This window comes from Aspergillus neoniger, assembly GCF_003184625.1.
Source record: "Aspergillus neoniger CBS 115656 unplaced genomic scaffold BO87scaffold_3, whole genome shotgun sequence".
Taxonomy (NCBI): domain Eukaryota; kingdom Fungi; phylum Ascomycota; class Eurotiomycetes; order Eurotiales; family Aspergillaceae; genus Aspergillus; species Aspergillus neoniger.
In genome coordinates this window covers 1,232,013-1,257,925 of record NW_020291131.1, presented here as the reverse complement: position 1 = coordinate 1,257,925, position 25,913 = coordinate 1,232,013, and the positions used below count along the sequence as shown (strand labels likewise).

Below are 25,913 nucleotides of genomic sequence, written 5' to 3'. Positions count from 1 at the left end.
CAGTTGAAAGTCCACTATATGATAGATATCTGATGCTACATCGAGCACAAGGAATACCAATCCGGATATAATGGCATTATTGAGAACATGCTTAGAGATCATGGTTGGCAGGCCAATCTTGGTATGACAGCGTCAGTACATATAAAGTATGCGTTCCTATGTCTTGTGAGAAATAGAGTGATTATGGTGTAAATTCGAGGAGCGCTTCGAGTTCAATTTCCCCAGTATCCGGCTACGGCCTAGAAAGAGGAGTACAAAGCTGGCATTATACTTGGATCCTGTTTGTCTATATTGCCTGTGATTAGTGGGAGTTTCAACCCCCCAGGGACTTCAGGGTTGACATACCACACTCACACAAATGGTAACATTCATAGCGCAGTCGATACGCCACAAGTCTGCCCAGAAAAGTTGTCTGTCCATTGTGCCGAACGGACCAACCACGTCAATAGCATCTGGATTTTTTGGACATTGGTGGAGGTAATTTTTCTCACATTTGCTACGGGAGTTGCTCTTCGCTGGTGATTCCACCAGTCTGTGGACAGGCCATTGAGGTTGTGGTGCCTCCCGTGAACGAGGTCGGAATGAGCGCGGTAGTGACCCATGGAACGGCGACAGCAGGTAATTTCTATTCCTGAGACGTCCTACCGCTGACTGGTTAGAGATAAGATTTTCGGCTGAGACCTTGGATCGTATCAGTTGGCCCGTTCGGCCGGCTGGTCCAGTTTCTGCCCTGGAATCAGCCACCGGACAGTGCCCGAAGTGACACTATTCGGGTTCGCTACACGAGCTCAAAAAACCAAGCAGCAGCGCTCTACACTGTCGCTGCATTCAAGCCACTTTTCCAACCCATGCGACTTGACTGAACATTTTCTGGGCCGCATACAATGATCATAGTAACAACTCTTTCACCCTCAGCAGTCATAGGAACCCGCGCGTGTCCTGAACTGGTGGACGGGTTGACAGAATTTTCACCGCAAAGTTTCCCGCTCCGATCTTAATTCCCATGCCTTTGGAACGGTACTACAAGCTGGGCCGTTCCAGAGTGGGCTTATTAACACGACTGTGTCAATAGGCCGCTTTCCTTGGCCATGAGAATTATCCGCGCAGCTACACCCTTACCCCTTGTAATATTCAGCTGCGCAGGGGAAGGAAAGACTCAGTAGAAGGCGACATTTCAATCAGCAGATCAACCTTAGAAAAGGCTATCCTTTCAGTAGAAAACATCCCGAGAACGACATCGACAATAAGGCAGTTACACCAGAGTCTCACTCTCCCTTGACTTATTTGATTGCCGCGATCGGCCCCGGAGCCACGGGCGCCTCAAACATATGGAAGCAAGGATGGAACCTCGAGGGAAGGACTTCCAGCAATCGTATGCACGCGCGAAATAACCCCTTTGAGAATTAGGTGGGCCCCACTGGGCTTCAAGGCTGCTTCGGGGAATCGGAGGTTTTATTGTCACGAGCGGCACAGGAGCTCGTAAAGCAGTACTTACAAGACACAGCTCCCGGTTGTTGCCTACGTCCCCTTAACACGCAATGGAAGCTCCCATCTCCCGTTGAGAGGCTATACAATCGGCCGGCGTGCTATTGGCTGTCCTCTTGTTAGCTCTAGCAAGTGTCAGCAGAAGCTGTAACAGCTAAAAGGAGCCAGGCACCTGGGGTGCCTTCTACTACGCCATCAGCCTAACAGATCACACCCGGTACTTCTCTGAAAAAGCAACTTTTTTGTCTTTTCAGAACATGGTGTCGAGCGCCAACACCTGGGTGTGGTTAGCGGTGGTGCTGCTAGTCAGTAAGTGATCGTCGGGGAAAACGGCTTGACAGGATGCTGATCAGTGCTGATCGCCTATCGTGACAGCCCTACTGCGCTATGTCTCCCGAACGTTGCAGATGGGAGTGCCCCGCCATCTTCAACTCGAGGACTTGTTGATGTGCTTTACTGTTGTACGCTTGACCTTTAATTTGTCATCCAAATAACGGCCCCATGACTCACAGCCATAACAGGTCTTCTACATCTTGCTGACCGTGTTCTTGATTGAAGTGCAAAAGCATGGCACCAACGAGATCCCCAGAGACCAATTCGGTGACATCGAGCCCTCCTCCATCCCAGACCGCATCACAGGTAGCAAGCTGGTCATTGTGGTGGAGCAGATGTGGCTAGCCACCATTTGGGGTTGCAAGGCTTGCCTGCTGCTCCTGTATTCAACCATGACGTGGGTTTGCCTTGCGTGAAATCTGTGACACAGCATCTGATTGTTTTCTAGCTCCGGACTCTCGCAGCATCGGATCGTGAAGATCATCGGTGCCTTCTGTGCCCTTAGCTTCGTCATTGTGGAGATCTTATTCTTTGCCGCCTGGTGTCGTCCCTTTTCCGCATACTGGTCCGTGCCGCCGAAGAACCTCCAGTGTTCCGTCTATCGCAATCACTTGATTTTGGTACTCACACTGAATATCTCAACTGACCTGATGATCATGGCCATTCCGCTACCCCTGCTGGTAAAGGCGAAACTTACTTTGGCCAAGAAGGTCACGCTTTGCGCAGTCTTCTCCCTGGGTGCTTTTGTGATTCTGTGCTCAATTCTGTCCAAGTACTACTCCCTGTCTAATCCATATGGCGACCAATGGGTGGACTGGTACGTCCGCGAGGCTGCCACAGCAGTGATCGTGGCCAACATTCCTCAAACCTGGACTCTGTTTCGCCGACTGTTTAATTGGCGGGCGTTCCTGGCCCATTCGTCATACGACCGCAGCCATGGAAAATACACCAGTCGCTTGGACAGCTCGACCATCCATTTATCCCGCTTCCGCGCCGGCGATAAGTCCCAGGGCCGGTCTACGATCGACCCAACCGAATCCGGCGAGTACATTACTCGAGAGCAGCCGTTGGAGATTTGGAAGCATCGCCAGTTCCACGTCACAAATGAGCCCGAAGAGTTGCGGAAGAGCAGCAGCCTGAGCCAAAGCAGTAGTGGTAGCGTGGAATTCGACACGACCGGATACCAGACGCAGCAGTCGCGGACAATCGTGACAGCAACTGAATGATTTAGCTGTGATCCTCGGTCAACCGGTATGTAGGAGATTTTTGTTGTATCATATCTAGTGTCAGAATGAATCCAAGATGCCCTCTGCCGAGTCCTCTCTCCAGCTTCTCAACGGAGCGGTGCTAAGCCAGAATAGGAATAGGAGTAATGACAACATCTTCCACCCAATGATCAGTATTATATTATATCCACTTATCAGCACTAACTGCATCCAGCTTAGTGCCAGAGTGAGCCGCAGGGGCCAGGGACCGTCTGCCAAATCGGGAAATCGTGTATAGCCTCCAGGATTCTGGCGGCGAATGTCACCATGCTGGAGGGCAGGAAAATCTCTCACTTCTACATTGTTCCCTTCTCGTAAATATCCGCTGGCAAGACATAAAAGGCACCTTGATCCCTCAGATTTCTGATTCCCATTATCCCCAACATCATCGCTCATTCACAATGCCCCAATCCGATTCCTCTCTTAGTCTTCAAGGCAAAGTAGCTCTTGTTACTGAATCAGGCAAAGCGAGAGGCATCGGCGCGGCCATTGCCAATCTTCTAGCTCATCATGGTGCAGCGGTCATTCTCAACTATGTCTCGCTGTCCACGGCTCCTTCCGCTGCCACCGTGGTGGAGAGCATCACCGCCGCGGGCGGACAGGCCCTAGCCATCCAGGCTGACATCTCCCGGCCTGACGGAGCGCAGAAACTTGTTCAAAAAGCGGTTGATGCCTTTGGAAGGCTTGATATCCTAGGTTTGTTCACGAAAATCTCCACTTCCCAGGCTCTGACGCTTGCTAACTTGGACCAGTCAACAACGCCGCTACTGGCACTCCGGGACCGGTACTCAGCGCTGCTCCCGAAGCTCTAGCGACCACCTTCACCGTCAACGTCTTTGGTCCAATCTACGTCATGCAGGAAGCAGTGAAGCACATGCCGCCACGAAGTCGGGTCACTAACATCGGTTCGGTGGCGTCCAAGTTGGGTATCTCAGGATCGCCAGTCTATAGTGCTTCAAAGGCGGCGATGGATGCGCTGACGTTCTCCCTTGCGATGGAGGTAAGCTGGAACCGTGGTTGAGATCTCACATAAGGAATGTACTAATTGGTGCATAGCTTGGTCGCAATCACGGTGGCATAACCATCAACACAGTTTCCCCAGGTCCGGTGGATACAGATGGTCTGCCGCCGCAGGTGGCAGAAAAGATCAACAAGACATTGGTGCCCATGAGCCGAGTCGAGGAGCGACTGGGAACTGTGCAGGATATTGCGGATGCAGTACTGTTGTTGTGCTCAGAAAAGAGTCGCTGGATCTCCGGACAGGTCATTTCCGTCAGTGGTGGAATTGTAGGTGGCTAGAAGTGCGATGGTTATGGTTATGAACCTGAGGTCTCTAGCGCTGGGAGAAAAGGTAGATAGCCATCCAGAATGTTAATGGACAGAATACTTTGGACCAGATCTAGGCCTTCCTTCCTACCCATGCCTAGGAGGTTCAGAACAGCACTGATATCGTCAAGGTACATCGATGACTGGATAGAATGAGAGAATCGAGACATTGTGACGAGAACCCAGAAATACAGTTTAAGACAAGAGTCGTCATATTTGGCCTTCTCAATCTGTGAAATGAGCGTCGACAACTTGCACCACAGATATTCGCATTCGTGGGCGGTAAAGAGGAAGACTGCTTGCTTCAACGTGCCAAGGAATAGTAATAGCACCAGCCGGAGTGCTTCGCGTAGCTGTAGAATTGGTATGTCTGTTGCGCTAGAGTTTATCTCGGTCGGCCTCGACATGCAAAGTAGGAAATGTGTGGCTGGCCCAAACAGTTCAATTACAGTGAGGTTATCCTCGTTTAGCCAGGTTGTCTCAGAACGACGAAGGGACCCGTCCGTGTATTGAACAATAAAGTTCGCATAACTGAAGGCTGTCGTGATGTCGCTGTAGTAATCATATCTTGCAACAAGGTTCCCAAGAAGTTTCCCAAGAGTGGGAGACAGAATATTGGGGACTTGGGATGCAAATCCCGGCGGAGTAGGCAACCGTGGGCGGGAGTCTTCCATCACGCTACCCGCAACGTCGAGCCTGATGCGGAGCAGTTAGCTCATAGATGGATAAAACAACGACAGGATTAGAAGGTTACCAAATAGCGAAGCGGGTGATAATGTCATCTAGGCCCCGGTATCCACCCCTCAAGTGGATAATACGTCCCAGGCCACTAATATGAATTTTCCAGCGACCTAGCGTGCCCACATAGAGCTATCTGCTGAGTTAACAACTATCCATTGATAAAGTCCGGCGGTTGACAAACATCGTGACAAGTCAGACCTAATATGGCCGTGATAACCCCTTGGTTGAGACTCTCATGGGTATCTGCCAGCCGGTGCGTAACTTGCCGGACGCACTGGCCGTAGTAACTCAGACACTCCGCACTAGTCTCATACCTGTACGTCTGGGCCCGCAGACGTTGATCTAGAAACATGGCAGCATTGGCCAAGGCCACAAGGACGGCAGTGGCGTCAGTTAATGCCATGGAAAACCATACCGTCCGAAACGGACGAAACACGTAGTCGCGGTCCGTAGTCACTACGCGGGTCAGATAGGTAAGCTCGAGGAGGCGCTGATATTTCCAGGGGCATACTGAAGTGCATGAGCTGTAGCGCTCGGTCGCTCATAGGGCCGGGATAAAGCGTCGTATTGCATGGGTCAATCGACACTGGGATGTGCTCTGTGACTGGATCAGAAGGGGCTCTTAGGGTGACGGACCAAGTTCGTTGCCCCGGGCGGGTGCGACGACGCGATCTCCCAATGTCGCGCATGACACGGCGCCGGATGGTGCGCTGTGTTGATGCAGACTTGAATTCGTCGGGACGCGAGACATTTACGAAGACGAAATCGTCCTCTGCCGGAGGAGACAGTTTCATAGATGGAGGGTGGACCAGATTCATTAGGATATGCAAGCCAGAAGAGTTCAAACAGTCAAAGTAGCGGGAATCCAAAAGGGGGTCTAAAGTAACTGTCATGCTATGCAGGTCAGTTAGTAATCAGGCTGCATAACTAACCAGTGCATCAGCTGAAGGATCGAAGGATCAAAACTCGATCGAGCCCAGCAGTCCCGGGAATAGCGAGTATTCCCCAGACAAAGCTGTCAAGGAGTGATCCGTATCATTATCAAAGCCTGGCCACAGGTTCACTGCGTCAAAGCCGACCGAAGGCAAGTCCGCTTGGTGTGCTCGGGTTCCCAAGCATAGAGGGCAATCTTGGGCGCTGTGCACATCATTAGACGACCAGTCACCCACATTCACCGTCCCACCTGCAGCCCACGGATAATCCTCAGTGGCCATCTCAAGAAGCATGCGCATGATGTCTTTGTTGATGACGATGGCCGTCACTCGGGGCAAATATCCCTGAATTGTCTTTGCCGAAGACGTCGAAATGCGGCTTTCTTCTCCATCATGAGACCAATAGATCGGAATAGAGTCGGCCAGGAGATCAAAAATGTCCCGCAAGAATTCAGCTTCAGTCCACCGTTCGGACAGTACTGCCAGAATTACTGAGCACGTTCGAATGGCTGGGCCAATGTTTGGTGGCTGAGCCTCAATGGATCGTTGCGATGGAGGCACCATCCACAGGCAGTATAACAGTGTGATGCCTATCCCAAACTGGCTAAGGAGCTACAAGAGTTTCAGTTGCCATCCTGGGAGACAATGATGGGGACAGCTACTCACCCCCGGCCATAGTTGAGCCGTTTGACGGCTCTTGAGGTACTTCCAGAATGTCAGAGCAATGTCGGTACAGGCTCCAATACAATGCTTCATGACCAAATTAGTCATATTCGCTTTTGTCGGTCGATATAGGAGGAGCACTGTATAGTTGTACAGCATGCCCACCCATCCTTCACTGGTATAGCCCTTAGAGAGCGGGTCGCTATGGGGTTCCAGCTGCGCTTTCCACTCATCGAGCACCTCGAGCATATGAAGACGCCACTGATGAGATTCAACAAGTCGCTCGTCATAGTCTGCTCGCATCATAATGCTCAGGATGCGAGACTGGATTCTCCGACCGCGGATTAGATGAAGAGCAGACGAGACTTGAGTCCTGCGCGGGGTGGATGCATCCGGCTTCAGCCGATCAGCCCGGACTTGCCATTCTTTGATCTCGTGGTCGTTCATATTTGCAAAAGGCTGTTTTATTCAAGTCAGATCCACCATTTTGTTATGCTACGAGCGAGATCTCACCTCAACTTGAATGTCTTCATCTACGAGAGTGCACGGGACATGATAAACCCAACTGACCAAGCGATCAATTGCGTAAGCAGACCAGAACACACGGCGTCGAATCTGCCTTTCCCAGAGCAGTTCTTGTGGCCGGTGTTCTACTTCTGACAAATGCAACTGTGCCACCACGCAGCAACGCACGGCTGCAGCGATCATGGTCAAGACCGTTTGCGAAGAAGGCGAGTGCAGTGCATGCAGTGTGCACAGTAGGTAGGCCTGTGCATGCAATACCGGGTCAAGACAAGCGAACACAGCATCCAGAGATGATGTAGCGGAGGAATACAGAGCCTGTGATCTTCAGTGGGGGCACATTGCGACTTCACTATCCTCCTACCTGAGAAACTTTCATATCCCGGGGTGATACTCGAGGTGCAATCAGAAGGCTAACCGCAAGTGCCTGTCACTAGCTGTCAGTATGCGCTGCAGGCGAATCGCGAATAACCCACCATCTTGATGAAGAATGCCTTCCATTGCTCTTGCGGCGGCAGGGGCACACCTAAGTTCCTAGATTCTTTCCATGATTCATACCAGGCAACGAAGGTTCCTTCGTGGAGGAAGGGATAACGCGGGTTCACCCGCTGAAGAAATGTCTGGATCAACTCATCCTGGGTCTGTGAAGGGATTTCCATTTCATAGTTGGTCCTGGGAAGAAACCCTGAATGAGGAGAGCCTTGGACAACGGGGGGGAGGATAGTAACGGAAGGGGTACTTCCAGCTTGCGTGCTTTCAGCATCTCCCGGGATTTGGGACGAGAGGCGACATGCCGGAGAAGTTGCATCTTCTGCGGTCAGGGCTCGAGTCATTCGTGTTCGTGGCGGTTCAGGTGACCCTGTTGGTTGCATGTCTGCCTTACTCAGGCCTGATGTGGTGCCCAGACCAAGAGCATGATGAGCGGGACCGCGCTGTTGAGATTCAAGCTCGATTATCCGTTCCTCCAGAACACGAGCATACCTATTGTGATCAGAATCATGCTTCCTGGCCATCAGCCTGATTGGAGATCAGCTTACTCTGGATTGACGCGACTCTTCCTAGCGGGCCGTTGACTAGGGACACAGGCTGATTCATGTCAGTCAGAACAGAATATCAAAGAGAGCAGCACGATCATGGCAGCCTTACCTGCTTCTGCCTGCACGCAATTGGTGCATGGTCGAGGCTGGCTGCACTATATAGCGACCCTTGCATTAGCGGATGTGATTCAATTGGTACTGATGGGGGACTTGCTTTCTGTTTGCGAATACGACAGCGTCGGCAGGCCAAACGAGGTGAAGGCGCCGGACTAGGGGTCATCCTAAGGTGCTGAAGAAGGTGTCTACTCGTGTCTCCAAGAGCTTCTACATATCAGCAGCCCTGATTCAAGGGTGTATGGCAAGTAAATTTAGATGAGGCTGATTGCTACCAATCAATCAAAACCACGAAACCAGGCAGATTTCCCGGAACTGGTTAGCTGCAGCTGATGTAATGGCTGACTAAGTCACCTGTCCGAGGTGATGGAGCCAGGTTGCCTATTTGGGACATTACATGGATTAGTGAATCGAAAAGTTCAAAGGAGAATTGGCTGCAATCAATCCAAAGGTGTGTGCTACTTGATGGTAGTGAGCCTAATAGTATATCGCAATGGCATTGGCTCTCGCTCTTTGCCTGCTCCGCTCCAGATGCGTCCACCCTTCAACTGAACAATATCTTCCACAACTTATTACATTTCTGCGGTAAGGTATATACATCAAACTCGCAAGGGTCACTGACAGCTTATACTGGAGGTGGGTTCAGGTCCAGCCCATCTACGGTCAGCTTGAAGGAATCATTGCGTGAATAACTGCCGGCCACGTCTAGATCCAACCGGCCGCGCTCGCAATCCTCCACATCGATCTCTGTGATTGACAGCGCGGCTGCCATGGCTGGATCATTGGGATCATCGGCGTCTGTCACATCATCCGTACTGACTTCCCAGATGGGCTCACCCAGGACTTCTCCTAGGGGTCCGACAATGCAGGAGCCGCCCCTACATATATATTCATCGCCATTATGTTTGTCCTGGGAGTTGGCTGTGATCCATCCGGGCAGTTCCCGGCGTCGCACACATTGGTTGGCAGAGAGAACGAACGTACGGCCTTCTGCAGCCACTGTGCGCATCAACGGCAGCCATGTATCGCGGGCATCGGCTGTAGGGGCCAGATAGAGGTTGACATTCTGGGAGTACAGGCTCTGTCGAAGCATCGGCATGTAATTCTCCCAGCAGATCGCTGCTCCGATGGTCAGCCGAACCCCCTTAAGTTCGGTGGTGACAGCCTTGAGGGTAGAAGGCGATCCTTGAGCCCAGATCAGACGCTCCGAGGCTGTCTATCAGTCTCAGATTAGCATGATCAACACATTCTTTTAGAAACAAGTTGCCTTCACTCACTGGCATTACTTTCCGACGCTTGCCCAAGGCGCCATCGCGCGGGTCGACATAGATGGCGGAACAATACAGGCTACCCCCGGCGCGCTCGATGACGCCACACACAATGAACACGCCCGTTTCGCGGGAGATCTTCTCCAGAGCCTCTCGGGTGCCATCCCCGCGATATTCCTTGCCTCGTGGAAGGGGCAATCTCCGGTTCACCCAGTCGTCTCCAGCTCCGGTTGGGGTGTCGCCCAAGTCGACCGCGGCATGGAAGTATTCGAGGAATTGGTCGCGACCATGAGCGCCACGGGCGCCAACCGCTGTGCCAAAGTCGCACGTCCGGGGATAGCCTCCCAAATACGCCTCCGGGAATAGAATCAAGTGCACCCCGCGGGCTGCAGCATGGCGAGTTACTCGCTCCAGGGCCGCCAAGGTGGCTGCTAGGGTGGACTGGGTGCTGGCTTGCGCCACCGCGACCGTGAGCTTCTGCGGCATATCGGATATTGGGCTTGATGAGAGAAAATCAAAAGATCAACGAAATTAAGTCGTGATCAGGAAGAAGAAGAGCTGCAGATGGTATTTGCAGAAAGTCTAAATGCCCTCTCGTGCGGGGAAGACAGCAAGAATTAACTTAATAATGTACTCCGTCGGATATTGCGGGCCGGTCGGACCTTCAATCGGCGAATGCCTTCCGAACCCAGACCCAACGGATGCAGCCCACAGTCCGGAGATAATAACCACCGGATATCATTGCTTCCAGAGCTATAATGCTACTCCCCTGAAAGTTGATTACATTAGGACAACCTGCCATATCACCACCTCTCTTCAGCGGTATTCCTTCCCGTAAGCAACCTCGGACACTCGATATTGACCAGTAAAGATGCTGGACCCAGTCACCCGGCTGATACTCTCGACATTCGAATCCCCTGTCAGTGTCCAAGTACTACTGCGATCCAGATACACAGATGCAGATCCCGTCGTGTTCGCCTCATTCAGTGCCCCTGTCCAACTTGACCCGATCAGGTACAGTTTGATCGCGCTGATGTCGTCCACGTAAATGTCGCCGGTGACATCAATCCCCGAGAGATATACATTGGCAGTGCCGCCGTTTTCTCCCGTTGTACCCCAATCACTGTCAGCAGTGATATTGGCTAGAATCCCGGATCTGATGGAGATGGAAACATCGGTCAGGTACACATAGGCCTCGATGTTAGCCACAAAGAGCAAGGCATAGGTGCCATTGGTCTCAGATACGGTGCCACCGTTCACATAAGCATAGGCAGTTTCCGCTGTGCTGCTCGATACCGTACTCACAATTTGAAACACACCATTGTTCTGAGTTCCGGAGGAAACGTCACAGTCGGTCAAGGTAAACGAGTTTGCTCCATCAATGCATGCTACAGGGGCAATGGCTGATGTGCCAGTAAGGGAACGAACTGTAATATTTCCAGTGGAGTATACCAATGCTGAGAGGGCACCGTAGGTGTACGCAGCCGAATTTTCTACCACGATGAGGCCGCCGCCTTGGTCAGTGGCGATGGCACTGCCATGGCCATCATACGTATAAATCTCAAGGTTCTCGCCGTAGATGGCTCCCCCAGCGGTGTAGATGCCATGTGAACCATCTCCCTCTGCGTGAATATACACGTTGGATAGGTAGGCAGTGGTGCCGTCTTCATAGGTGTGTAGTCCATTAGCACTCAAGCCGTTGGTGGTGATGTTGCTGTCGGTGATATATACCGTGCCATTGGTCTCCAGACCGACTGCGGCATTAAGATCCGTGAAGGAGCTGTCATCACTGCTGGTCGTGTTGCCGGTCTTGATCAATGTTACGTCAGACAAAATAGCAACTCCTGTCTCTTTGACAATTATCACCGCTTCATCGGTTCCGGTGGCGGTTAGAGTCGTATCAGCAAACGTCTTGGTGCTTTCATTGACATAGTAGGCAGCGGTGGTAGGCAGAGAACTGGTAGATGAGGTAGCCGCAGCATTTAAGACTGGCAGCAGATGCAGGCTTCCTACTATGAGGATATTCCACGGCTGACGAGGCATGATAAGGGTAAAAGAAGATAGGATGCAGATTCTGGTCTGGTGGGTTTCGAACGACAGACTGCTCCACAAACTGCCAGTCATGCTCTTGAGACCTGCGATGGTGGCTTATATAGGCGTTCTGCGTGCAATATCCCCTTTGTTTGGCAGACGCAACATCAAGTCGGGACGTGGTCCATCCATGTGCTTCGAATTCCTCCCCCAGGTAATCGTGGAATTACTTGCACTATCCACGTGTGCTGCATCAAATGAAGGACCCTGTGGAAGTGCCCACTTTGAAGATGTGGGGGAATAATGCGGAGAAGTGGATGTGGTTAATACACTTTCCTGCTTGCTTAACGTTGGTTCAAGGACCCCAGCGCCTGCTAGTATGGCTCTGTTAGCTACCTTGCAGTACTTCCTCTTAAGCCATCGGTATCTGGGGTACAAATTCCTGACTTGGCTCTACATGACCAATATTTCCTTCGGCCCCACGGCAGTACATTTGGGAATAAGATCCAACATTTTCTTTTCTCTCCTCAAGGTTTTTAATGAAGACGTCTTTACACGTCCCCAATACGTGAGTCTTTCTGGGTTATGCTTGTCATATAAATTTGAGTGGGCGTAACTCCTGCGTAAGACTAGCTCATATAAATCTACCACTGCTCCTATTGTCCTGATCAATTTCAGTTGCCGAGATATTAAGCTTGATTGAAGTGATTGGGATGTGGAGCCGACAATGAAGACGCGGCCCTGTGTGTACTCATCCTCGAGACTCTTTTCAGAAATCCGATCAACGATAACCAATCATGGCGCTTGTGATGAAGAGATGACGCGGTGATCCTCTTTATAAGCCGTAGGAGTAGTGCTTGCAAGGCTGGGCTTGGAACTTGGAGTTATTGGAAGTACCTATAAGGATCTCGGTACGCCCTCTCCTGGATTTGTCGATCCGGCGCATCACTGTCTATTCCTCTCGGTCATTTGCACTCAAAATGCTGTCTCTCCTTCTCCTTGCTGTCCTCGGCGCGGCCACAGTTACCCTCCATGATTCCAGCGACTTTGCTGTTCTCGCCGCCGATGCAGCTGATGATGCATTGACGGCGGATTGGGACTACACCCCGACCACCTATCAAGTCAATGCGATCGTGGGGGCCTATGAATATTCTGATAGAACTGATACTATTACGCATGGGACGCTTGCTGTCTCTGCTAATGACACCAGTGTCCTCGTTATTACCGAAGGATCAGACGTGAATGTCTTCTACTCTACCATTGTTAAGCACGGGTACTCCAGTGATCTCTACCAGTCCAGTTTCTTTGGTCTGAACGCAGCTGTTAATGTGGCCAACGAGTCTGTGGCACATATTGACCACGTTAACGTGACAGTGCACAACGGGGCAGCCAATATCTATTCCTATGGAAACAATACTTATGTCTCCATCTCAGACACGAGCCTGTACAGCTCCGGTCCAGTCTCGCATGGCCTGTATGCAGCAGGCTATGGTACCATTGTAGGGCGGAATCTAGAGCACTACTCCGGGGCTTATCGATCTTCGTCGTTTGCCGGGGACAGCCCCCAGGGCTACGTGTATGTGTACGACTCCGTCGCGCATACGGCGGGTATTGGGAGCGCCATCATCTACGGTCAGGGCACCGTCTATGCTGAGAACATCGTGGGGTATGCCGAGCGGGCTCCCGTTGCCTTCTTAGATACCGCCCAGATTGACATCTACGATTCCGATCTTACTGCAGGCCTGCTGGCGGGAGCAGTGGTCTTCTCATCTGGGACACGGGGGTCTGGCTCGGAGATCAACTTCACCAACTCTCGTCTGACGGTTCTCCCTGAGGCGGCGGCAGCGCTTTGGTTCGGCAATGTTATCGCCAGCTCTCATTTGACAAGTACGTCCATCAACACCACGTCGGGCATCTTGGTCGTCGCCAATTACTCTCAGGTTACACAGGATTTTAGCTATTTCGCGGATTCTACAGCCGCCGCTGAAGCAACTGTCACAATATCCGAATCCGATGTGGAGGGAGACCTTGTGGCGTACAATGGCAGCAGTATCAGCTGGTCGCTGACGGAATACTCCTCGTGGACAGGTACAGCATACTCGGGCTATGGCATTTCGACCTTTGCTGTCTCACTGGATGTGACATCCACATGGACGTTGACCAATGACACGGTGCTCAACAATTTCACTGACTCGGACCGGACGTTGAGCAATGTATACAGTGCTGGATACACCTTGTATTACGACTCGAGCGCAGCCGCAAACCGATGGTTAAACGGGCCGACCAAGCAGTTGACTGGTGGAGGGTCTGTAACGCCGGCAACAGCTGCGCAGCTGGCGGGATAATTTTTACTTGAAGCGTTAATTCTGAGCATCATGAAGGGCATGTTCATGTGGGAAGTCATTGCATGCAGTGGCCGTGACAATGTCTTGAATACTGAATCCACATGGTTGTATAAATCCCGTTGCGCCAGAGTGGTAGCTTGAGTTCAGTAGCTGATTCATTGGACTGCAAGAGGTGAAATATACTTAAGTATATCATACTGATAAATAGCATGCTGTATGGTTAAGTAAGCAATCTGCGGGATGATGGGTTGGGATTTGCCTCATCGATCAGCCCAGTCCCCCTTTTTCTTTTCCCATCGTCATCTCATGATCGCGAACCCCACGCGACACTGAGCCCAACCATGGCTTCTTCACTCATTATCGGACTCCCTAAAATCTATGCAAATCGGGGTCGTAAGTGTGTGCCTCCGACCAATGACTTCCTGCTTGGCACCTGGCATGTCACACACTCCAGTCTGCCGCTTTGGAAGGGCAAGTGCAATGTCAACATCACTTATCAGTTGCTTCCGCCGGATTCCTCTGGCATGGTGAGGATTGACGACCTGGTACAATATCAAGTCATTGGGTCGGAGAAGATCAAGTCGGTTCATGGCGTGGACACCCCAACTCCGGGGAACCAAGGGGCCTGGGACTGGCGCGGCAGGGGTTGGCTGATGATCGCGAGCTCGCACTGGGAATGCCTCGGCTTTGGCCAGGCACTGGAAGAAGACAATCAATGGATGGTCACCTACTTTGCCAAAACAATCTTCACTCCGGCCGGCATTGACATCTATTCTCGCAATAAGGAAGGACTTCGCTCCACCACGATCGACGAAATTCTTCAAAGCCTCAAAAGTCTTGGTGTTGAGGAGATCACCGACCTCGCCAGCATGATCTTCCCAATTCCGCAGATGTAGATTGGAAACAATTGGGGAAGCAGGGTGAACAATGTCACCCAAAAAGTGGACTTGTTTGGGCTGTCAACGATTGTACTCCATCCGCAGCACATTGGTGGGTTTCAGGCTTGCGAGTTGCATTGACAGAACCGCGACCAGGATTAAGATGGCGATCTTTAAGGTCAACAGTAGAGTGGATGGAGAAGTGGCCTGTTCCTTGCAGCTGGTGGGAAGGAATCGGACTCGGAAAGGATCATCGGACTCACGGGCGGGGTTTCAACCTCCACCGGAGCAAATCCCAAAAAGAATGCAGATCCTGCAGCAAAGCCAGCCAGGATCCCTGAAGAAATATGAGACACGGTTGAGGTGGCACCGTTAGCAATATAATATCGGGCAGGGGATTTCTCCCCCAATCACCCGATCCACTCTATCCCCTCATTCGCATCATGTACATATTACTGGTCACTTCCTGACCTGCTTGCCCCTGGCGATGCAATACCCTTTCATATACTGCTTCTTGCCTGATATCGAGTCTTAGCATCATGTTGGCGCATGTCCTTCTTACTTCCGTAGCAATCGCCAATGTTGCGACTGCATCGTTACAGATTGTTTGTGCCTGTCCTGCTGTAGTTAAAGAGACCTCTGAGAACTAACAGGGGCAGGTTCCGGGCGCGACATGGACTGCCTCGGGGACAAATCAACATATTCAAGCTCATGGAGGTGGTAGGTGCTTCATCAATCCAGATGCAGACCCAAAATATCCGGTCGATTATCTCTCATTCTGTGATTTTCAGGCATTATTAAAGTGGACGGCACGTACTACTGGGCCGGAGAGAACCACCTGAACGGAAGCAACTTCCAGTCCATCAACTGTTACTCCAGCACTGTGCGTCATCTCCGATTGGGTAACTTGTAGCATGCACACGTGTCTGACGATGCTTTCTAGAACTTGGTCGAGTGGACGTTTGAGGGTGAATTGCTCTCCTTGCAGAGCAGTGGAGACCTTGGCCCCGACCGTGTCGTGGAGCGGCCCAAGATCATCTACAACGATGACACCTCCACGTATGTGATGTGGATGCACATCGACGATAGCTCCTATGGCGAGGCAAAAACGGGGGTAGCCACCTCCTCAAGCGTCTGCGGACAGTACTATTATCTGTGAGCATTCGGCCCTTTGTCGTACCACAGGAGACAACCTCATATCGGGATCTAGTGGTTCGTTCCAGCCGCTGGGCCATCAGTCGCGCGATATCGGTCTGTACAAAGATGACAACGGAACGGCCTATTTGCTTTCTGAGGATGTAAGCCGAGCACCAGATATTTCGATGGGCATTAATAAGCTAACCTCACAGCGTCCGAACGGCTTGCGGATTGACCGATTGACTGACGACTACCTCAATGTAACTTATACTACTCACCTGTTCCCGGAACATTACGAGGCACCGGCCATCTATAAGCAGGATGGGGTTTATTTCATGTTCGGATCGCAATTGACTGGTTAGATATTTCGAGCCTCCCCTTATTGAATGCCTCACTGACAATGTTTAGGATGGTGTACGTGGAGATTCGGAAATAATCGTAGCCTGTGTGACTACTGACATCTTATTTAGCTGCCAATGATAACAAGTACACCACTTCCACAGACCTCAATGGCACATGGAGTGATTGGAGTGACTTTGCGACGGCGGGGACGGACACCTATGACTCCCAGACCACCTTTGTGATGCAAATTGGGAAGAGCGTGATGTGAGCATGGCTGGAGAAGTGAGTATACTCTTGTACTGACGACGGCAGGTATATGGGTGACCGCTGGGTCTCATCGAATCTGATGGCTTCGACATACATTTGGCTACCCTTGACATTGAGTGGAACCAACGCGACCTTGGTCAGATCCTCATGTGAAACGACCTCTTGAGTTATCCCACTAACAGCGACCAACAGATTAATAGCTCCAACTGGATCCCCTCCACAGACGACACCTGGTCGTCCGGGGGCGACGAAACTGACCCGGAAGCTGAAGCATCCACCAACGTCCTGTCCAACGGAGCAAAGGTTATCTCATGCAGCGGCTGCTCGGGCGACGAGTCTGTTGGCTGGATTGGAGGGTCCGACAATGGGACTCTCGAGATGCGTAACATCTCCAGTGACGCGTCGACCACAACCACCATCCAGGTGCGGTATGAGAACGGGGATTCTACCCAGCGCTACGCAACCGTCACAGTAAACGGCAAGTCGCAGATTTTGGCATTCCTACCGTCTGATAATGGAAACACGCCGGCCACGTCGGTGCTGAACGCCCAACTAGAGAGCGGCGATGACAATATCATCACCTTCAGCGCCTATGAGGAGGAATACGGTATGTCTCGTCGCGTAGAAGATGGGCGTAGATGTCGCTAACTAATATCTTCCGAGTAGGTCCTGATATCGATCGGTTGCTTGTGCCCGAGGAGTGAATTACTTCCGGACCGCTTGAGTGTTGGGGATGGATACGATGGGGACAAATATTTAATGTGCAGGACAGCAGACCAGCATAACAATATTCCAAGTATATAGGACTTGCTGATTCATGAACTCCAAGGAACAGAACCTTCAATTTGTATTCGTCCCGTGTAGGCATGATATAAATGTGTCCTTATCTTCCTCGGCCATTCTAGAGCTCTCGGGGCGCCCCGAGCGTCCGAGCGTGGCGGCCCAGCCCCGAATCACTCCTCAACTCTTGGACCATTACACCACTCAAATCTTCACTGATCATGGCAGGCTGGCATACAGCTCTGGCATCTGGCAGTGGGTCTCAAATCATATTTATCTGCTCCACACCCTGAGACGGGACCGAGACGGGACCTCTTCGTGTGGAGCGTTCCGCCGAACGATGCCAGCGATAGGACACTATCTGCTCGGCGGCATCTAATGCCTTCGGGGCTGATGTGCTCGGCGCCGCCTCGTGTCCAGGATTCCCCATGTCTTCCCCCGCATTCTCCAGATCATGCTTAGTCTGCTCGGGGAGTGGACATAGACTGCGATTTTATAAAGCCCTCCAGAGCACGCTTCGATGCAGCCGCTTGTTATTCAAGTATGAGTGTCTAGCAGCATGGCCGACAAGAAGATCGCCGTCGACTGCATCGAGCATACCGACCAGATTCTGGTGGACGAGGCCGGTCGCATTAAGCGTCTCCCGGTACCAAGTGACGATCCCAATGACCCCTTGAACTTTGCGGTGTGGGAGAAGACAGGCATCGTAGTGTGCTGCTGTTGGTTCTGTGAGTCTTTCTTTCTTCAATTACGAACGTCAAGCTCATTCCCCCAGCTATCATGTCACTATCCGTCATTGGAGGTCTGGGCTCAGTCCTGGATGTATTCTTTCAGATGTATGGCGCAGAAGGTCACAGCACCAACCAGGTTGTCTGGCTCTCCACTTTTCCTTCACTGTTTGTAGGGATTGGTAAGGTATCTTTCCCATTTCTATTACCATCAGCAACTTACCGACGCTAGGGAACTATATAATCCTGCCGTTGGCCCTTGTTTGTGGGCGTCGACCAGTGATGCTCATTGCCAACACCGTTCTGCTGGGCTCGTTGATTGGTTGTGCCTTGTCGCAGAACTGGGCCCAGCATTTCGGGTTGCGTGTCTTATTAGGTTTCGCGACAGGAGCGACCGAATCGGTGTGGCAGTCGTACTTCTATTTTTTGTTGCTGATCTAATCTATAATAGCTTCTCCCCTTGATGCTGGCAGAGGTGACCTTTATCCACCAGCGCGGCACGATTTACGGCATCTACTGGGCCACTCAAAACATCGTGACGAGTCTCCTGACGCTAGCCAGTTCGTACGAAGTGGCAGCTCTGGGCTGGCGCTGGTTTTACTGGGTGTTTGTTATAACCGTTGCCGTCGGACTCGTTCTCGTGGTGTTCGCCTGCTTTGAAACGCGGTTCCAACGTCGACCAATTTTCCTGGGCGATCACGCTGTCGTTACCGACCAATATGGAGTGACTCGAGTTCTAACTGTACCAGAAACCCAAGAATATCTTGCTAGTGATGAGGGTCGTTTCTACGCCGACCTCGGTGGCGACACGCCTCCCAGGAAGACCTACCGCCAGATGCTCAACGCTTGGCCACGCCCCTGCCCTCATCCCGTACGCAACGTTCTGCTCACCTGGTGGCAGATGCTGGAGACCTTCAGCTCGCCCGGCATTATCTATGCCACACTTCTCTCCGCTGTTATTCTAGGCGGATCCTTCGGTGTCTCTCTTACCTATGACACGGTCTTGCAGTATAATTACGGCTGGAGCGCTGCCAGCATTGGCCTCATCAACTTAGGGGGTGTATTTGGCGGGCTGGGCGGCATGCTCTACGCGGGAATCTTGGGCGACCGTGTCATTGTCTGGTTGGCCCGGCGTGCCGGAGGTGTTCATAAGCCCGAACACCATCTTCTCTTATTGATCTTTCCCGGGCTTTTGGCAGTAGCCTCGTTAATCTTGTACGGGTTCACCGCTAGTGGCAATGCCACTTGGGGCGGGCCGTTCATGGGCTGGACACTTTACCAGGTAGCCTTCGTCTCGACACTAATCCGCACGACATCTTTTGCCACCGAGGCATGGGAGAAGAATCCGGGTCCGGCGTTGGTGACGGTTGTGGGGACGAAGAATATCATTGGATTTGGGGTTAGCTATGGCTTGAACCCAATGGTGGCCAAGTATAGTTATCCGGCAGCCATGGGGATTCTGGCAGGGGTGGTGGGTGGCATTCTGCTCTTGGGGATTCCGGTCTACTTCTTTAATCCGATGGTTAGTACTAACCTCTTTCCATGTCTCATTTGAAAGTGCAGTCTTGCTGACTTGGATGCAGTGGAGAAGGTATATCAGTCAGCAACAGACTCGAGGCCAGGGGCAGCTTGGATGGCCGTAGTGAGGGAGGTGAATGTTTTTGTTTTATACATAAGTTTCAAATCAAGAAATTTGTTTCGTTCGCTAGTAAATGTTCTTCTCGCTCGTATCCGCAGAATATGCAATGGCCGGGCGATACTATTCTTGATGTTCCCTCACAAACATATCATCTCGCATCTGACTACAATCCCCATGACCAGACAAACCGGGTGTTACGAATACAGACCTCCTCTAATGGGGTCTCACATGGCCAGCATGTTGATTACAGCGTTGGTAGTCGGGAAGTGGGGGATCTACAACAGCTCCTTCGGGGCATGACCGTGCATTTCGGAGGCACCATCGGCCGTTCGGTGCTGCCCGAGACCCCCGATTTGCTATCATCCGAGCACAGACACAATTCAATTCGCCTGGGCTTGCAGACAAGAAAACTATCCCCTCATATTTGTACACTTAAGAGCTCCTTTATATGTTACAATTTTTACAGATTACAGTTCAATCCATCGACCCATCCACTCATGCACAATTGCCTTGGCCTCATCCACCAGTCCCAGATCTAGCAATAGTTGGGTAGTGCCGCGCACGGCGGAGTCCACAGCCGCGGCAATCCAGCCATGGGTATACGAGGTATGCTCGCCAATAAATATCGTCTGGAACTCGGTCTGGTAGTAGGCAGGCAGGAAAATCTCTTGCTGCCCAACAAGGGGGTGTGTCCATGCGCCGTTCTGATGTTCATCAGTTTCCCAGCAGTGAACATGGGAAATTCCTATGGAGACAAATCAGCTTCAATTTGACTAAAGATATAAAATAGACCATCATACCTGTGAATTGCTCCTCTGCAATCTCTCCATGGATCTCCACCATGCTGCGCCGTGCCAGTGCCACATAGTCCTCAGGTTTCAACGCCTGTACACTCCGCGCCGGGCTTCCGACGGCATATGCCCCAAGAACCGCCGCGGGACCGGTGCCATTCAGATTGAATGATGGATAGCATACATATTGCACCCCGGGAATGTCCACCTCGCCGCAGCCCCCGAAGATGGGCTGTTCTTGGTGCTCCCAGAAGCGGGTTTCATACAGCAGAGCGAGCTTGCAGGAGGGTTCATAGTTTGTCTCGGAGATGGCCCGGCTCAGAATCGACGAGTATCGCGGCAAATCCCACATGCGCACCTTGGTAAAGGGCGCAGCCACGACGGCATAGTCATATTCCTCGCTGCGCTCAGGGGTGATCTGCAGGGGAGAGTTGCGCCAAGTGTAGGCAATCTTGCCCGAGCTCTCATTGTACGAGAGCCCGGCCACCGCCTGCCCGAGGGTGGCTTTGTCTGTGACGTGCGGTAAAAATGCTCGCGCCAGAGATTCCACCCCCTGGTCGATGGTACGCCATTCGGTAGCCGCAAAGTAGACATCATCGTAAAATCCATCCCAAAGGGGATTGTTGGACGTGCCAGCGGCGAGGTCCACGACATCCGCATCCTCCCCCAGCGCGTACCGCATATATGCGGCCTCCGACCAGTGGTAGAACCCATCTTCCAACGCCGCTTTATGTGCGCGGTACATGTTGCGAGCAACCTCCCGGATTTTGCTGATCGTGTCTGTTTGGGCGTACTCCATGTACCGAGCTTTGGCGTCCGCAACAGCACTGGCGTTAGCGGGGGGCGGCGTGTATGCCAGCGACGAGTTGGCGGAAACCTGGGCTACAGTAGGGATTCGGCCATCTGGCAGACGAACACCGCCCGTGTCTGCCGGGAGATTAAGATTATTCTGGATCCAGGGGATAAAGTTGACTCGCAGCTCTGGATTAGTGTCGGCATTGAGCTCATTGAGGACATCGGCCAACTGGAGGACAAGCCGCATGTCCTGAATTTGGAGCGTCTCGTTGGTATCGGCGTAGGTGATGTTCATGGGAAAGCGCATAGGCCCCAACTCTTGGTATTGGTACTGATCGGGCCGCGAATTGTTCATATAATGGGTGCGAATTCGGCCACCCAACCGATGGGTGGACTCCACAATATGCCAATTGGTCATGCCGACAGAGTTGAGCAGCAGACTCGTCATGAGTCCGGAGATGCCACCGCCGAGGATGGCCACGGAGGAGTTCTTGGCTGCCGACACCACGGCCTTGCCGGGTTCCTTGCCTTGCATGTACGCAACGCCGTCAAACCAAGGGCCCATCACATCAGACACATTGGCGATGCTTTCCCGACGAGCCAAGCGGGTAGCAATTGGAATGGGGTCAGAACGAGCGAGCAGGGTCAGTCCGGAAACAGCGTGGAGACAGTGGAGATGGGGCGCATCGGCCGGAGTGATCCAAACGAAGCGCTCCGGATGGGCGTCACGCGCGATGACAATGTTACCGATCTCATGATGCCCAAGGCCAGTGTGACAATCGCCGTAGAGCACTTTGATATGCCCTTCAAAGCTGTTGTCCAGAAAGTCCAAATGAACGTTGTGCAATGAGTCCGCGGTGACCAGGCTCGGTACCTGAAATTTCAGGACTTCTCGGTCAATCTGTCTTGGGGCATGGTGAGAGAGTGCCCCCGCTAGGCCGCTATAGAGCAGACCCAAAACAAGGGGTGTGTACCACTGGCTGTAGCGAGGCATGGCGCGCCTGGAGGTTGAGAAGAGCCCACACTGCCCCGAGGTCTGTAGATATCATGCGGAGTCTGCCCATAGTATTATACTGGCGACATTCCCGACTACAGGGTACTGTAAGTATCACTGCCCATTGTTCCTAGTCAGTACACAGCTCATATTTCTCGTGATCCTGCATCGTGCCAACAGTGGAAGATGTCAATAATTGAGGGCTTGCATGAGTAGAGGTGTAGCGGGTGTTGTTAACTCTCATGTGTTTCTCATACGCCGCCGTTCGAGCGGATGTCTATTTCCAAGGCCTAATCTGGAAGCGCAGCGTCGATCTGATCTCAATAATTGCTGCTCGGAAAGTTGCGCCAAAAGCCAATCATCGACAGCCACATTGGGTCTGATGCGATGGGTCGATGAGTCTAATCTGAGCTGGAACGAATTGCCTTTGACGACACTTCCTAGGCAGTGTTTATTCTTATCGAACGAGGTTCATTGCATGGGTCAGGAATTACCTATAGTAGAAACTCAATGTGGTAGCCAAGTAATGAACTTCCGTACCCGAAATAGGATACAGTCAAATCAATTGCCGTTCTCATTGCTGGTAGAGCCCTCTATGTAAGACGCTAACTGAGCAGGTGCTTCACCGTCTGAAATGAAACATGGCCCCAACGCCTTTAAATTTTGCATTCCCGCAAAACTCACATACTTTTCCAACACGAGCTACGAAGTAGTCAGGTCATCGCTGCATATACCAGGTCAAACACATACAGTACTCAAGTTCAGCGAGAGACCGATTCAGCAGGGTGGATATATCATATTTACGTATCAACTGACCAGTCTACGGAGCCACGATGGCCCGAACCACATCCCGCAAGTCCCCTTCTATGCTGGTGGCCAGCTGCGCAGCAGCCAACTCCCCAGGAACCTGCACAGCGTCGCCCAAGCCCGCACGCACCAGTCGTACACGTCCATCGCCCTGCTCGACTAGCTCCTCATTATCCCACCGCAGCACCCCTGGTGTGGAGAGGCCGACTCCCAGCTCAAGAATGACTACGTTTCGTGTCCAATCCGTGAGGAAGGCCTCACGGAACTGGTACCACCGCGTTTCGCCGGGAGCGAAGGGTCGCTCGTTGAACCAGTTTCCTGCCCGAACACATATCGACATAGCGCCACCACAGAAGGGGCATGTCGGAATCCTGTCCTGCGCAGTTACGGCCTGGGTGTGTGGATCCAGATGCGGCAGGACAGCGTCAAGGTAGGGGGCAGATGGGAAGACGGCATCCGGACGGCAATTTTCTAGACATTGCAAGAAGGCATACTGGCCCTGGGGGGTGGAGAGTTGCGCTTCAGGCAATCCATGGGCTACAAACAGTTCATCTGCATTGGAGGTGCGTACGTGAACCCGATCCGGTGAGAAACGCGATGCCAGCCATTCTAACAGGGAGGTATAGAGGGACGAGCGGGGCCAGCGACGCACCATGGCTAGATGGGAGAAGTAAAATCCCCAACGGACGCTCTCGGATGGCCAATCGCGGTTGGTACGGCCAAAGGTGTCATAGAGCCGTCGCAGCTGGTATTGCTTGAATGACGGGAAGTGGTGATCGAACAGAGTGGTCGAGGTATAGTCGAGTCCGGTGGCTGCCGAGAGGCCGGCTCCGCAGCTGATAACAATGGTATCGGCAGCAGCCAGCCAAGCTTTGGCTTGGCCAAGCGAAGATCCACGGACCTGGGGAGGTAGCACGATGGAGGGAGCTGGATAGTGCAGTTCCTTGAGTGTCTGTTGGTAGACGGCCGTGTCGGTGTCGGTGAAAGTGTTGAAGATGATGTTGGTGATGGAGGTGTGCTGACGACGCCGCAGCCAGTCGAGTACCGATCTAACGGCAATAGATGCAGCCTCCTCCACGGGGAAAGCAAACAGTCCGGTCGAGATACCACAGAGAGCGATGGTCTTACCCTGAGGGTCCGATGCGGGCAGGGCTTCTGCGACGTCCAGGACGGCCTCGTAGCATTGCTGCAGCTGTTGTCGTTGGTGCGTTGTAGGCACAGGCTGTTCGGCATCCAGCTGAGGGCCCACGGTGTGAATCACATGGGGGGCGGGCAGGCAGTAGCCTTTGGTAGCACGAGCCTGGCCGACAGGCAAAATGCGCTGACCTTGAGCCATTTGTTGGAAACATTCTTCGCGCAAGCGGGGACCTGCCCGGGTGTGGATAACATTATCCAGGCATCGATGGGCCGGCTGAAAACATCCCAGCATTTGCTCATTGGCCGGATTGGTGATGGCGGTGACTCCATCCAAGGTGGTAATGTCTCCTTGCCACAGATGGAGCGTGGCAGGAAGAGGCTCTGATGATGGAGTTGGAAGGGCCGGAATGGAAGCAGCGTCAATAAGAAGGCGATTGGCACGCTCTTCCAGCAGAACCTGGTCGACCCCCTGAAGTAAGGACGGTGAAAGAGGTTGTCGAGGATGTCTAACACAGAGCAGCTGCTTCATAAGACGAAGTTGGGCCCATGAGTCCATGGATTCGATGGAGGCGATGTCATGCTGGTGATCGTGGTGATGGTGGCAGACAGAAGATCTCTGAGGGGAGAAGTAGTGGGAATCAGCCAGCAAAGTCTGCAGGACTGACGGTAGTGTGCCAGCCATGACTGTGACCAAAGTAGAACAGATAAAGTAGAGGATGCATCTCGAGAGAATATTTCATTTCAAGTTCAGGGAGGATATTGAGGGTCCTTTTGTAGGTCTCTTTCCCACATCTGTTCGCCTTGACCTAACTCTCCATATTAGTTTGTATGGGTTGCGTTTATCCGGTTTGTTGTGTTTCTTATGTTTGTTCTGTTTATCATCTTCAGTTTGTGACATTTGTACTGTTTGTCGCCGGGACATATTTCCATAAGGAGAAGGTGATCTTCACTAGCCTAATGGGGAATTCCGCAGTGATGTATCCCCAAAATATTCAGGGTTGATAATCAGCATTAATGAAGCAACGATGGCTGACGGCAGCATTTACACCGCATCGACATTGATCTCTTCACTCTCCATATTATAGCATATTATAGCTTGATGGAATAACCGGCGACAGCATCTATTATCCCCGGATACGATAACTCCGGTATCCGATCTTATCTCCACCATTCATGTCGAGGGGACGACAGGATGACATTCAGCAATGATCATGATGACCCTACCGCAAGGAGACATCATACAGGTTGTCATTCCTCTACATACTCGTGAGGCGATCCTCGTGTCCGCTGGGTCGTGCGACCATGATGCAAAATTTCTGTGCCTCCTTGTGAATAATGGAGTGCATCGTAATTCCGTCTATGTTTCAGTCCCACATTGAAGAATATATACCATTTCCATCGAACAATTTCCTTCGGCCCTCCGTGCCCCACTTGAAACGAGCGAGGCCATAGATACATTTAGGCCGTCAGCATACTGGAGCTTGGGGCCGAGATTTTCGTCTGTTTGAAACTTAAACCCGCATGCGGAATTACGACTGGTTACTAGTGACTAGTTA

General features: G+C 52.1%; 11 protein-coding genes across 11 annotated transcripts; 6 read left to right on the top strand and 5 right to left on the bottom strand.

Moving 5' to 3' along the window:
- Window positions 1-1,742: 1,742 nt before the first annotated feature.
- On the top strand, window positions 1,743-3,087 carry BO87DRAFT_403682 (UbiD family decarboxylase; the record flags this gene model as incomplete). The annotated part of the gene is made up of 4 exons (XM_025625796.1): window positions 1,743-1,794; window positions 1,861-1,946; window positions 2,007-2,215; window positions 2,267-3,087. The coding sequence occupies 4 exons, from the start codon at window positions 1,743-1,745 to the stop codon at window positions 3,042-3,044; spliced, it is 1,125 nt and encodes a 374-aa protein (XP_025484404.1). The 3' UTR covers window positions 3,045-3,087.
- Window positions 3,088-3,406: 319 nt separating this feature from the next.
- BO87DRAFT_326196 (SDR family NAD(P)-dependent oxidoreductase) lies at window positions 3,407-4,393 on the top strand. The gene is made up of 3 exons (XM_025620134.1): window positions 3,407-3,779; window positions 3,836-4,083; window positions 4,140-4,393. Exons 1-3 carry the CDS (start codon window positions 3,485-3,487, stop codon window positions 4,380-4,382), a joined length of 786 nt encoding a protein of 261 aa, XP_025484403.1. The 5' UTR covers window positions 3,407-3,484; the 3' UTR covers window positions 4,383-4,393.
- Window positions 4,394-4,399: 6 nt separating this feature from the next.
- BO87DRAFT_393481 (uncharacterized protein) lies at window positions 4,400-5,944 on the bottom strand (the record flags this gene model as incomplete). The annotated part of the gene is made up of 2 exons (XM_025625062.1): window positions 4,400-5,105; window positions 5,580-5,944. 2 exons carry the CDS (start codon window positions 5,942-5,944, stop codon window positions 4,400-4,402), a joined length of 1,071 nt encoding a protein of 356 aa, XP_025484402.1.
- A 165-nt stretch (window positions 5,945-6,109) lies between these two features.
- BO87DRAFT_350508 (nitrilase) lies at window positions 6,110-10,273 on the bottom strand (the record flags this gene model as incomplete). Its single annotated transcript, XM_025621079.1, has 9 exons — window positions 9,696-10,273; window positions 9,050-9,634; window positions 8,414-8,459; window positions 8,305-8,353; window positions 7,744-8,248; window positions 7,632-7,694; window positions 7,259-7,585; window positions 6,749-7,204; window positions 6,110-6,694 (listed from the first exon to the last, which is right to left on the bottom strand). The coding sequence occupies exons 1-9, from the start codon at window positions 10,170-10,172 to the stop codon at window positions 6,110-6,112; spliced, it is 3,093 nt and encodes a 1,030-aa protein (XP_025484401.1). The 5' UTR covers window positions 10,173-10,273.
- Window positions 10,274-10,474: 201 nt separating this feature from the next.
- Window positions 10,475-11,729, bottom strand: BO87DRAFT_326190 (uncharacterized protein; the record flags this gene model as incomplete). Its single annotated transcript, XM_025620133.1, has 1 exon — window positions 10,475-11,729. One exon carries the CDS (start codon window positions 11,727-11,729, stop codon window positions 10,503-10,505), a length of 1,227 nt encoding a protein of 408 aa, XP_025484400.1. The 3' UTR covers window positions 10,475-10,502.
- A 968-nt stretch (window positions 11,730-12,697) lies between these two features.
- On the top strand, window positions 12,698-14,062 carry BO87DRAFT_422029 (uncharacterized protein; the record flags this gene model as incomplete). The annotated part of the gene is made up of 1 exon (XM_025627091.1): window positions 12,698-14,062. The coding sequence occupies one exon, from the start codon at window positions 12,698-12,700 to the stop codon at window positions 14,060-14,062; it is 1,365 nt and encodes a 454-aa protein (XP_025484399.1).
- Window positions 14,063-14,270: 208 nt separating this feature from the next.
- Window positions 14,271-15,254, top strand: BO87DRAFT_372958 (uncharacterized protein). The gene has a single exon (XM_025622419.1). The coding sequence runs from the start codon at window positions 14,404-14,406 to the stop codon at window positions 14,956-14,958; it is 555 nt and encodes a 184-aa protein (XP_025484398.1). The 5' UTR covers window positions 14,271-14,403; the 3' UTR covers window positions 14,959-15,254.
- On the top strand, window positions 15,130-17,506 carry BO87DRAFT_326186 (glycosyl hydrolase family 43 protein). Its single transcript, XM_025620132.1, has 11 exons — window positions 15,130-15,545; window positions 15,600-15,660; window positions 15,732-15,823; window positions 15,884-16,095; window positions 16,151-16,238; window positions 16,290-16,434; window positions 16,486-16,491; window positions 16,548-16,683; window positions 16,732-16,822; window positions 16,879-17,293; window positions 17,353-17,506. Exons 1-11 carry the CDS (start codon window positions 15,480-15,482, stop codon window positions 17,388-17,390), a joined length of 1,350 nt encoding a protein of 449 aa, XP_025484397.1. The 5' UTR covers window positions 15,130-15,479; the 3' UTR covers window positions 17,391-17,506.
- Window positions 17,507-18,025: 519 nt separating this feature from the next.
- Window positions 18,026-19,837, top strand: BO87DRAFT_382894 (MFS general substrate transporter; the record flags this gene model as incomplete). The annotated part of the gene is made up of 5 exons (XM_025624630.1): window positions 18,026-18,194; window positions 18,242-18,376; window positions 18,427-18,596; window positions 18,646-19,716; window positions 19,778-19,837. 5 exons carry the CDS (start codon window positions 18,026-18,028, stop codon window positions 19,835-19,837), a joined length of 1,605 nt encoding a protein of 534 aa, XP_025484396.1.
- A 415-nt stretch (window positions 19,838-20,252) lies between these two features.
- BO87DRAFT_443452 (flavin monoamine oxidase family protein) lies at window positions 20,253-22,437 on the bottom strand. The gene is made up of 2 exons (XM_025628100.1): window positions 20,634-22,437; window positions 20,253-20,578 (listed from the first exon to the last, which is right to left on the bottom strand). Exons 1-2 carry the CDS (start codon window positions 22,411-22,413, stop codon window positions 20,301-20,303), a joined length of 2,058 nt encoding a protein of 685 aa, XP_025484395.1. The 5' UTR covers window positions 22,414-22,437; the 3' UTR covers window positions 20,253-20,300.
- A 796-nt stretch (window positions 22,438-23,233) lies between these two features.
- BO87DRAFT_350494 (ganglioside induced differentiation associated protein) lies at window positions 23,234-24,949 on the bottom strand (the record flags this gene model as incomplete). The annotated part of the gene is made up of 1 exon (XM_025621078.1): window positions 23,234-24,949. The coding sequence occupies exon 1, from the start codon at window positions 24,911-24,913 to the stop codon at window positions 23,234-23,236; it is 1,680 nt and encodes a 559-aa protein (XP_025484394.1). The 5' UTR covers window positions 24,914-24,949.
- Window positions 24,950-25,913: the final 964 nt, after the last annotated feature.